The sequence below is a fragment of the Coenobita brevimanus genome, chromosome 1, assembly GCF_032717465.1.
Source record: "Coenobita brevimanus isolate Jiangsu-jjx chromosome 1, ASM3271746v2, whole genome shotgun sequence".
NCBI classification, from domain to species: domain Eukaryota; kingdom Metazoa; phylum Arthropoda; class Malacostraca; order Decapoda; family Coenobitidae; genus Coenobita; species Coenobita brevimanus.
In genome coordinates this window covers 10,701,325-10,713,824 of record NC_136954.1, presented here as the reverse complement: position 1 = coordinate 10,713,824, position 12,500 = coordinate 10,701,325, and the positions used below count along the sequence as shown (strand labels likewise).

The 12,500-nt window shown below is 42.3% G+C and overlaps 1 protein-coding gene across 1 annotated transcript in view; it reads left to right on the top strand.

The window, feature by feature from the left end:
• LOC145414087 (glutamate receptor 1-like) overlaps positions 1 to 12,500 on the top strand; it is a 234,664-nt gene that overhangs the window by 104,646 nt on the left and 117,518 nt on the right. Inside the window, exon 6 of the mRNA XM_080283682.1 lies at positions 11,078 to 11,269. Coding sequence (XP_080139808.1) covers positions 11,078 to 11,269 — 192 coding nt within the window. The remainder of the gene's footprint in view (positions 1 to 11,077; positions 11,270 to 12,500) is intronic.

The following is a 12,500-nucleotide window of genomic DNA, read 5'->3' as shown; positions in this document are numbered from 1 at the left end:
CCAGTGTTGTTGTATTAAGCTTAAAATCCGTTGTGCCTCCTAGGAGTTAAGCATCATCAAGAACCTGATATTATTATTAGTATTAGTTATTTATTGTCTGGGGTGAAGTAACTTTCTCCAGAGGCTAATAGTACTAATAATCAGCATTTATGAGTAATTAGTCTCTGCTGTGTACTGTTGAGAAAGTTTATAAATTCTCGTTCTGAGAAAATTGGCGAAGCAAGCCGGTATAAAGTAATCACTGCTTGATTTAGCAAGACAATTATTGTCCCTGCTCTTCAATATCATTATCATTATCCTTTAAGAATAGCATTCATTTTAAAAACCCCGTGACATCCCTCCACTCCATATGTTCTTAATACCTTCCACATACCTTGCCTATCTATTCTGTCATAAGCTTTCTCCAAGTCCATGAAGGCAGCATACACTTTCCTTCCCTTCTCTAGATACTTCTCCACTAAACATCTTAGAACACATACCTGATCTACACACCCTTTTCCCTTCCTAAATCCCCCTTGTTCTTCTCCAACTAGCTCCTCTGTCATATGCCTAACCCTATCAATGAGTATTCAGCCATATATTTTACCAGTCACACTAAGTAGGCAAATACCCCTATGGTTACCACATACTTCTCTCTCTCCTTTTCCTTTGTATAAAGGAACAATTATACCTGATTTCCAGTCCTCTGGAACGCTTCCCTCTTCCCAAGCCAATCCACACAACTTCCATATCCACTCCCCAACAATCTCACCCCCATACCTAAGCATTTCACCACACACTCCATCAATTCCTGGGGCCTTTCCCAACTTAATCTTCTTCATCGCTTCCACTACTTCCGCCCTACTGATCTCTTCCTCCCTCCTCTCATCTCTTCTTCTCCCAGCCATTCCCCAACCACTTATACTCGCACTGCTCTCACTCTCCACATTCAACAAATCCTGAAAGTGCTCCTTCCATCTCCTCAGTTTCTCTCTCTTCTCCACCAACAATCTATTATTCCTATCTTTCACTCCCCTACTATTTCCCCTTTCACACTGCCTTACTTTCTTTACCTCCTTCCAAAACAATTTCTTACCCTCCCTCCATTTCACACTCAGATTCCTCCCAAACTCCTCATCCACTTTCTTTTTACTCTCCTTCACCAGTCTCTTAACCTCCCTTCTCCTGCTCACATATACCTCTCTCTTTTCTCTCTCATCTTCTCCCATGTCTCTACTCGCTAACCATTCACTATATGCCTTCTTCTTTTGTTCCACAGCTCGTTTCACCTCATCATTCCACCATGCTGTCCCTTGCACACCCTTGCATCTCCTCCTCACTCCACAAACCGCCTCACATGCTGCGCCTATCTCTTCCATGAATATCTTACATACGTCTTCCACCCCTTCCATCTGCTCTAGCTCATACCTTCCCAGTCTTTCTTCCACTATGCTCTTATACTCTGTCATATTCTCACTATCTTGCAATTTCTCCACTCTTCTCACAGGAGTTGCTTCCTCCTGTCTTCCCCTTCGTTTCCTCAGCCACTTTCTTTGCAGCTGTACCTTGGCCATCACTAAGTGATGGTCCGAGACTCCATTCCCCCACCCTTTCCACACTCTTGCATCCAACACTTGTCTTCTCATTCGCTCATCCACACACACGTAGTCTATCATTGCCTTTCGTTCAAAAAGTTCACCATCCATCCTCCTCATTACTCTCCATGTATACCGGTGGATCATCTTATGCCGAAAGTAGGTGTTGGCTATTGCCAACCCCTTACAAGCACAGATGTCCACCAAAGCACTTCCATTCCCATCTACGTCAGCTGGCACACCCCACTGACCAACCACTCCATCCACTCGTACATTCCCAACTTTGCCATTCATGTCTCCAATCAACAGCACTCTCTCGCTCCTCTCAAACTTGTCCATACACGCTTCTACACTCGCCCAAAACTCATCTTTCACTCTTGCCACTCGGTCCTCTGTCGGGGCATACACACATACAATCGCCCACGCTTGTATACCAACTTTCATCCTCACCCATACAATCCTTGCACCCACTGTTCCATACTCTCTTATATTCTCCTTCCACTTCTTGCTTATCATCAGACATACTCCCTCTCTTGCCCTCTCATCTTATTTAGTTTCAGTCAATCCACATATATCCACTTTTGCATCCTCAAGCACCTGAACAATCTTTCTCTCTTTCACTTCATCATTCACTCCTCTCACATTCCATGCTCCCACCCTCAGAATGTCCTTTGTCCGTTCCTTAGTCGTCAACGTATGGTCCATCCGGGTCCGAGGCGCTTTGTTCGTTTTTTTAGTTAGTTCTTTTTACGGGGTGGGGCACTAACCCACCACCAACCCTTTTAGTCGCCTCGTACGACAAGCAGGGATACTGGGGGAGTATTCTTGAAACCCCTTGTTCCCTACCCTTTTTCCTTCCCTTTCTCCCTCACTCTCCCTCTCTCTCCCCATCCTGCTCTCTCCGTCTCCCCATATTATTCTCTCCCCTTCTCTCTTTCTGTTACGCTTCTTCCCTATCCCTCCCTATCGCTCCTTCTCTTTCCCTGCTCTCTCTCTCTCTCTCTCTCTCTCTCTCTCTCTCTTGACATGTCTTAGGGCTGGTAACATCCATCTTGCTTATACTCAGGGAGACGGATAGCTGGCTCTGCCTCTGTGTGTGTGTGAGAGAGAGAGAGAGAGAGAGAGGGGGGGGGGGAGGAGTAAGGGAGGGAGGGAGATTTAGTCGTGCCTGTGAGACCTCAATGTTGATGTGAGCAAGTGACTGATGTGAGAGAGAGAGAGAGAGAGAGAGAGCATGGAAGGAGGATAATCTATAACAGCATAGTATCACATCAATCCATGCATGAAAGTGGCTGAAGACGCAGAAAGTGTAAAGGAAGGAATAGCCTGCTGAATCTTAAATGCCAGAGAGAAGAGGGGACAGAAAGTTGTAAAAATATAATCGTTGATAATAAAAATATACGTATTTTGCAAAAAGAAATTCGAGAAAAAGGCTGAAAAATGATAGTTCAAAAAAAAAAAAAAAAAAAAAAAAAGGAATTGTATAGGATAACCCAACAAGATACAGTAATTTTCCAAAATACATTACTATCTCAATATGTTAATTGGAAATGTTAGGGAAATTGCAAACAGTTAGTGTCAGTGCAGTTTTTGGGGTGGAAAAAAATCTGCAATAGTTGCAGTAATATATGGCAGTTGCAGAAATAGAAATTGCAGTAATATATAGTAGTTGCAAAAATAAAAGTTGCAGTAATATTTGGTAGTTGCATAAATAGACTGTAAAATCTGTGGTGGTTACAGAAATGCACGGTCGATGCAAAGATCATTCATGTAAATAATGCGTTATTGTCATTGTTTAAGGTAATTGCAAAAAGTAATAGCTACAAAAATTTACATTGCTTTCTCAGTTGATAATAATAGACGTGAAAATGTATATTCGTTGCAGGAATATTACGACAGAGGGACACAGTAGTTGTCAAGTTGCTCCCACTTTATTTCTTTCCCTCCTCACCGATCGCACTCTCTCCTCCTCCCCTCCCTTTTCTCCCATCCCTCTTCTTTCTTCTCACCCTTCCTTCCTGGCCTTGCCTTCTCTCTCTCTACTCTCTGTCTCCCCTTCTTACTGTACCTGTCCTCTCTGCTCTCTTCCCTTTCCTCATCCCTCTACAGTACTCTCTCTCCGCTCCAATCACCCTCTTCCATCCACTCTCCCTCTCGCCTCCATTCCCCCTCTCCCCTCTTTTCATTCCTAATTCCTACTTTCATTTTCTCTCACCCCCCCCCATCTTTCCCTCTCTTCCTCTCTTCTTTCTGTATTCCTTCCTCCCTTTCTGCCTTCATTCCTACCCATTCTCTCGTTCTCTCTTCTCCCTCTCCCCTACTCTCTCTCTCTCTCTCTCTCTCTCTTTCAGTATGTGTGTGCGTGTGCGCGCGCTAGGCTAAGTGCATGCGTGCGTCCGTGCGCGCACTCCAGCCATTGCCTACATGCGTGACTCTGTATTAATTTCAGTTTACATAAGAGATTTTTTTTTTCCAAGGGTCTTGTTGCCTGAAAGTGGTCTCTCGTTTATGTAGCTAAACTGTTATGAGGGTGTTTGTTAATGCCGGGGAGAACAAAAGCAACGTGTGGAGAAGGCAGGCATGTATATTTTTAACGCCAAAAGACTTTTATTTGATCTACGGAGAATCTGAGTAGCGTGTGGAAATGGCCTTTTCAGTGTGTATCGCGATATTTTTTTCTTTGGGGGGGTACATATTTAAGGAGGTTATGTTGAGGCTATTCTTTAATATATATATATATATATATATATATATATATATATATATATATATATATATATATATATATATCACTGTACGTGCAGTTGTCTACCATTTCCCGAGCTAAAGTTACTGATGATCTTAGGGACGTGAATGGTCTGCCTCATAATTAACCCATAGGTCATCTGTAACTGTAGCTTCATGACGGCTGAGAATTGGGCCCACGTTGGTAAAGCAGTTTTCTCTCAGAATTAATACTACCCTCCTGGAGTTTCTTTGAAAGTCTCTCAGGACACCATGTATTTTCGTGCTGCCTCCAGACGCTTTTTTTTCGGCCTAGATGGGTTATAGGGGTACGTGTACAGAAGGGAAAAAAAAATTCTTGCTACCAACAGACGCTATTCCTTAGCCTTGGAGATGCCTTTTTAAACTAGCAGGGTTAGAGATAACCTTGGCTGCCTCTTTACCAGCTTAGCAGACAGTTATTGGCGTCCATTAATTACTCTTTTGATTAGGAGTTTCATTAAACAGCCAAAATGTCAACGTTCCTCACACTAGCACATTGAACCGTCCCCACAACACAAAATTAGAGGATGCTGTATTGGACTATCCTATATATAAAATGTATAACCAAAGAATAAAACGTCTTGGAATATGCATAATGAACCAGACAAAATTATAACTTCATTGTAAGCGTCCTGAGAAATGTATGTGGAAAATATCAATACTCTCTCTCTCTCTCTCTCTCTCTCTCTCTCTCTCTCTCTCTCTCCTTCCAGATATTGTGTTTGGGAACGGTCATAACATCTCGAGCTTTGTTTACCAAATTCCCGGTTGGGTACAAAGTAGCTCATAAGACTGGTCAGAGAGAGAGAGAGAGAGAGAGAGAGAGAGAGAGAGAGAGAGAGAGAGAGACTTACCCTACTCTCGCCTGTAGTGTGGCCTTTTGCTATACTCTGCCTCCTGTAAGCTGGCCAGAATAACTGTAAATACATGCATGATTCTCCCCTCGTAAGTAGAGGACTTTGGGGAGGGATGTTGAGGTTGGGGTAGGGGTGGATGTAGAAGAAGGGGAGGAGAAGTAAGAGAAAAAAAGAAGGAGAAAGAGGAGATTAAGAAAAGAACAGGAAGGCTTTTGACTGATAATAAAAAAGTATACCAAGGTCGTGAAGGGAGACACGTTCCACAACCATCTACCATACTACAACACGCATCTATAGAATTTGTAGTTGGTCTGTATTTCTTTCATAAGGACGAACAGGCTGGGTTAAAAGACATTATTCTTAAGTTCTCTTGACTGGCCTGGGAATCAAGATCTGGCGATAATTTCTGGAGCGATGATGATTATGATAATGATGATGAGGTGATGTTGATAGTGATAGTAATGATGGTGATGAAAGTGGTGGTGTTAACGATGTTACAGCATACCTTATGCAGTATGACTTACCTAGACCAATTAAGGTTGGGAGAAAGCTAATTACAGATAACAGTTACAGGTGTTCCATACATAACCACCACAAAATTAGGGACTTACTCAGATTTAATAATTACTGCGTTAGATCACGATCATAAGGCCAGACAGATGCTAATGGAAATATATAACATAAAAACAGTATCAAGGTGTAAAATGCACAACATTAAAAAAAAAAAAAAAAAAACTGTTCACTTTACCTTGACCTAATATTGCGTCCCTCCATCTTTGAGGTATAGCAATACATTAGCACTAGTCACGAAGAAGTGCTACCTTAAGGATATAGAGTCATAAAATTATCGTTTTTTCTGCGACCGAGCTACGTGAAATAAGTTGCAAAAGGATAATAATTTGGACCAAGTTGAAGCAAAAGAACTATCGTGCTGTTAAACCTCGAGTGTCATCTACAAGACGACCATACACCCAGACAAGTAGCCCAAAATGTCATGTGGATTGCGTGGAGGTGGAGGATGTATACCACAGACATTCCGGGTATACTGGGCCTGATAAATCACAGAGGAAGAGATGTTACGTATCCTTCTGTGTCACTTAGAACACGAACATTTGCCCAGACCGATGGCCATGTGACGCCTTTTATCCTTTTGTACAATCCTGCGTCAGACTGTCTCGATGCCACCAACCGGAATATACAAATGCCACAAAAGACAATATCAGTGTAGTGTCCATAACAAATCGCTTAGACACTGGTGCCACGAAGCCACCTACGTCCCCTAGAATACGAACATATGCCTAGACTGGAAGCCTAATGAAGTAGAATATGAAGGTGTAGTGTGCATTATAATAAATTGCAAAGAAACTGCAACCACGAACTCGGCTGTCACTTGGGTCCGTATGTCGTTGGTCGAGGAAGCTCCCAAACACCGTTTCCTGCACGATTTATTTCTTTTATTACTCACTGTCCTCCTCTGTGTTACATAAATCCTTCCAATATCGCCATTCTCTGCTAAATAACATGCAATAGGATATTAACCACCCTCATCCAAAAAGAAATAGCTAAGGAAGAGGTGTCATCTCGAGCTTATCTTCTTGTGTCACATTAATATTATTGTGATGATATTATTATAAACATGGTCGAAAATAAGTGGTTATAAAGAACGTAGAAAGGTGTTAAAAATTGTCAAGGAACTGGTGTAAGGAAGTCAGCCAAGCCTAGAGGCATACGACACCGTAATAGCAAACACACACCTGGCAAGTGGTGTGGATGGCGTGCCAGTGGGAGGTGTGGAGGGGTATCAGGGTGGAATTACAGTGGATTAGCGTGGTCGTAGCTGGTTGCACTACGCTACAGGGGCAATTCCCGGGGTAATGTGCCACGCCGAAACAGCTGAGAGGCCAATAACCCTGTTAAGAGGCGTAGTATTCTCAGCTTTGCCAGTCTCCTCATCCCCACTCATATTCTTAATTGTGGGAGCCGATTATATTTGACGGTAAATTGGAGTATCTTGACTGTTTATATTGCCGTTGTTGGTTTTGCTGTTATTATGACCATTATAGTTTCCATACATAATATTTCACGATTATATTTCCGGTAGTCGATAATAGTTTTCGTAATGACAGTACAGCAGAATTCTCAGGTATTGTGGGCTTTTCTATTTTTCCCGATCTGTGTGTTGGCCTTAACAGTAGGATAGGATTATATGCCACGATTACATTTTACGATATTCTTGATTGTCGATATTGCTTTTCGTAACCATGGCAACACAGAGGATTATCAGGTAATTTGGGTTTTGCTCCTCGTTTGAGCCTTATGTTACCCATTGACTATATTTTACGGCTGTCTTCATTGCCCTGCTGTTACCTAGCTGTTGATTTTTTTTTCAACAATGGCAACACAAGATTTTCATGGATAGTTTTGTTGGTATTGCGACTTATGCTGCTGTAAATTTGAAAATACTATTTTATTGCATTTTATGATAATTCCTGCTGTCCTAGTAGTGCCTAATTGTCCCTGTTGTTTCCCGTAACCATGGTAATGCTGAGAATTATTTAGGGATTGTGGATTTTGCTGTTTATATGTATCATTTGTGTGTATCATTCTTAATTTTGGGATGCGATTATATTCAACAATTATATTTTAAGGTTCTCTTGATTACTGTGCTGTTACCTAAATGTCGGTGTTACTTTCGTAACCATGGCAGCCTCTCTCTCTCTCTCTCTCTCTCTCTCTCTCTCTCTCTCTCTCTCTCTCTCTCTCTCTCTCTCTCTCACACACACACACACACACACACACACACACACACACACACACAACGCTCCTAGTGGCTTGCTTTGGTGAACTATACAAATTCCTCTGCAGTAAACCTTGTGTTGTCTCGCCCAGACCTCCTGTCTCCCCCACCGTGACGAAACTGCGTGACAAGTTTGGCCAGCTTGTAGAGTGACCTGCTGGTGGTGTCAGGTGGTGGAAATTTGTCAAGGAAAAGCTGGTGGCACGGTGGAAATGGTGGCAGTTTTAATAAGTTTACCAGTTCAGTGCGAGCATATTATTTTCTTTATTCCTTCCGGACTGTTTTGTTGTTGGTACTGACGGACGATTTAATTTGTTTCCTAGAATAAGAGAGAGAGAGAGAGAGAGAGAATATGTTTTCGAATTGGAGGGGTTGGATATAGCCCTCCTGTACCACTTTAGTGCTATGAGATGACACCTAAAGTCGAATCACACTACTTCCCATCCTCTCCATTGTCTTCACACATGTTTCTAAAGACTCCCATCTCCACCGCTGTAACTCTTGACGTTTCATTTTCCTGTCACCAGCCTCGCGCCCATATGTCAGTGTGGGTGCTAATACTCCTTCATTCAGTTCTAATACAGTTGCCACTTTGGATAGATGAAGATTAAAGTATAGCCTGCCATACTGCTGAAAAAAGTCTGTTTGATTAAATGTATTAAGGCATTTTCACTCGGTCGTTTTTATAATTTCACTTTTCAACATCGAGGCTGTTCATAAAAGTCAGAAATATGCTAATTCCATGTCAGTTTGTCAAGCTCTATGTTCATTAAAGTCAAAGGGGTAGAAGAATATGTTAATATTCAGTGTCATGCAGAATTGTGTGTGTGTGTGTGTGTGTGTGTGTGTGTGTGTGTGTGTGTGTGTGTGTGTGTGTGTGTGTGTGTGTGTGTGTGTGTGTGTGTGTGTGTGTGTGTGTGTGTGTGTGTGTGTGTGTGTGTGTGTGTACTGTACTTTCATGTCATGAGTCAGGCAATTCAGCTCTTGTTAATAAGTTTTCCATTTTTTGTGGAATGAATACTGACATGCCATTTATATACAAACGTAAAGTATTTGATGCAGCAGTAACTTCGGCACTTATATATAGCGCAGAGACTTGGTTGACAGGTAACCCAAAAGGAATAATCCGACAGTACAATCAGCTAGTAAAATGCCTGTTGGGAGTAAGAATTAATACAAGTATAGACCTAACTTTGGCTGAATGGGAATTTTTCCAATAAAATTTGTTATTGCAAAGAAGAGGAAGACGTTTTATGCAGAAAGAATCACATCTGGTGATACGGATGCGCCACTTTGTTACGTATATGACTTATGCAGACAGTACAATACAGTAGGATATAGATTCATAATAAAGTCGCTTAATTGTGATACTACCTCTAACCCAATGGAATATATTTTGGGGATAATTGGTGATAAAGCAGATTCAGCAACAAAATATGTGACATATAGATCAGTAATGAACCCTGGCCTAACAGTTCATCCTATATACAAAAGTAAACTCTATATACCTGACCATACACGTAGGTCATTTACAAGGTTACGACTTATGTCACATAATTTGAGGATTGAGACCGGAAGGTGGAGTAGAACACCTCGTGAGTCGAGGTTGTGTGAGTGTGAAGAGGGTAAGGTCCAAGATGAAACTCATGTTTTGTTAGAATGTCCTTTGTCTGCTGATTTTCGCCGTAGCTTTACAATGTTAAATTTCTCGTCACTTACTGATTTACTTAATGAAGCAGAAAACTGTAAAGAGCTATGTAAGTATATTGATGATGCATTGAGGGTATACGATTAAATAATGTTCTGGGTAATATTGTGATAATGTGTACATAATGAAGGTTAATCTAGATGCATAGTTGACTGGTATACACTGTACTATTGTAGTTTAAGGAACTAATTGGAAACTATGTTTTTCAAAGGAATGGAGTACAAGACAAATGTCTGTTGGTACCTCTCTACTTATAATGTAAATATGTTCTTTGTTTGGACAAAACTTGTATTCTTTGCGATAGTTACCAGCTTACGAAATGTAACCATGTGAAGAATTTTTGTCAATAAACTAACTAACTAACTAACTGTGTGGGTGGGTGGGTGTGTGGTGTGTATTGTAGTGTAGTGTAGCATTCCGTAGCCTAGTGTAGTGTAGTGAAGTTTAGCATTTTGTAGTGCAGTGTAGTGTAATGTGGTGTAGTGTAGTGAAGTGTAGCATTGTGCAGTGCAGTGTAGCGTTGTGTAGTGTGGTGTAGCGCAGCGTAGTGCGGTGTAATGTGGTGTGTAGTGTAGTGCAGCATAATGTAGTGCAGTAAAGTGCAGTGCAGTGCAGTGTGGTGTATTGTAGTGTAATGTACTGAAGTGTAGCATAGTGTAGTGAAAAGTGGTGTGTACTGTGGCGTAATGTAGTGTACCGTGGTGTAGTGCAGTGTAGTGAATGTATCGTAGTGAGAGGTAATCTCCCTTATTTCCCCCAGTGAAATAACCATGGGTAAAATCCCACAAATAATCCCCTCCTCTTTATAGTATTTTCAAATCCTGCGTACGGTATATTGCGTTTGTCTTCTTTGTATATTATTTTCAACGCCTTCTGTGCTACTTTCAACGTCTTCTGTGTTATTTAGAGCGCCTCTGCATAGTATATTCAGCGCCTTCGTTCATTACTTTCAACGATTCATATACTGTTGTCAACGCCCTGGTATAATAGTTTCAATGTCTTAGTATATTATTTTAGGCTCCTTCGTATATTACTTTCAGAAATTTGCCTTCATCTTTCCAGCGCCTGTGTATATCTTCAAACGATATTAAATTGCAGCTCATAATCGACATTGCATTAATTCCCCTCCTTTTATCCTGCAGTTAGGGACCTTGATTTTCATTAGACTGCTGTGAGTCGTCTTCCAGGGGACGGTATGATTTTTGAAGGAAAAAATGATCGTCTCTTTATTTTCCTTTCAATTTCTCTTTCGCCCCACCCACCCACCAACAGCACTGGACCTGTCTCCCCTTCCACATACTTTGTCGATATTCATGTTTGATGCTAAGAACTGTGTCCTCCTCCTCAAAAAATCAGCCCATCCTCTCTACCTCAGGCCCAGTCAGCACTGATCTACGACGCGGTGAGGGTGGTTGCCGAGGCGCTGACCAGACTACGGCACAAGAAAGTGGACGTGTTTGGTGAGTCTCCTGGGCTGGGGGCGCCGCGGATCATCAGCTGCCACAGTAATGACGCTGATCACAGCGTCTGGGAGCACGGCGAGAAGATCGCCAGGCACTTGAGGAAGGTGGGTCCAGGAGTAGGTGTCAGGGTGGGGTATTAGGGTGCCAGGGTGGGGTATTAGGGTGCCAGGATGGAGTACTAGGGTGCCAGGATGGAGTATTGAGGTACCAGGGTGGAGTATTAGGGTGTCAGGGTGGAATATTAGGGTGTCAGGGTGGAGTGTTGGGGTGCTAGGGTGGAGTATTAGGGTGCCAGGATGGAGTATTGAGTGCCAGGGTGGAGTAATTAGAGTGCCAGGATGGAGTATTTAGGGTGCCAGGGTGGAGTAATTAGGGTGCCAGGGTGGAGTATTTGGTTCCCAGAGTGGAGTATCAGTGTCTAGAATGGTGGTTAGGGAGTCAGGATGTAGAATTAGGGTGTCTGTAGAATAGTGTGGTGTTAGGATGGACTTGCAGGAAGGATGTCAGGAGTGAATAACAAAAAACCACCAGGGACTTGAGGAAGGTGGTTGAGGTGTTAGATATGTACTGTAGAGATGTTAGAGTGCTAGAGAGGAAAAATATATCTCTAGGATGGAGTATTATGGTGCCAAGAGGTTGTTGTTATTTTTGTTGTTGTTGATGATGGTGGTGGTGGTGGTGGTGGTGGTCTTATTGCTTAACCCTGGAACGCCTGACCAAGCGTACCCGTCGACCACAGGTAAAAAACCACCCCTGTGAGGTTGTCCTGTAGGTTCCGTACACCGTTGATATTGTGTCTGCGTTTTAGTGTGGTATGTGCTGCGCATGAAGTGGGTAGGTAGGTGTTTTTTCAGTGACGGTGTGGGAATGTCTGTGTTAGGTTATAGGATTAATTGTCTGGGTGGAATATTGCAGTGCTAGGAATGATGGGTAGGGTGCCAGGGTGTATAATTTGGGTGTCATTGGGGAATATTACGGTGTCAGAGTGTAAAATTAGGTTGTCAGCGTGGAATATTAGGGTGTCAGGGTGTAAAATATGGTTGTCATTTTGGGACATTAGGGTGTCTGGTTGTAGAATTAGGTTGTCAGCGTGGAATATTAGGGTGTCAGGATGGATCAGGGTAAGAGTGTCAAGGAAGAATAGCTAAAGATGTCAGACACCTGAAGATGATATGTAATATGCAGTAGTGGCACTGGAAATGTTGTGGTGCTAAGGAGGGCACCTATTGCACTATACCCTTCTGTACCATAACATGCCAGATTTTTGTTCCTTTGGAGTTCATTTCGTGTAGGTGAGTGGCAGAACAAGACACTGCTTAAGTTCTGCATCCTCTC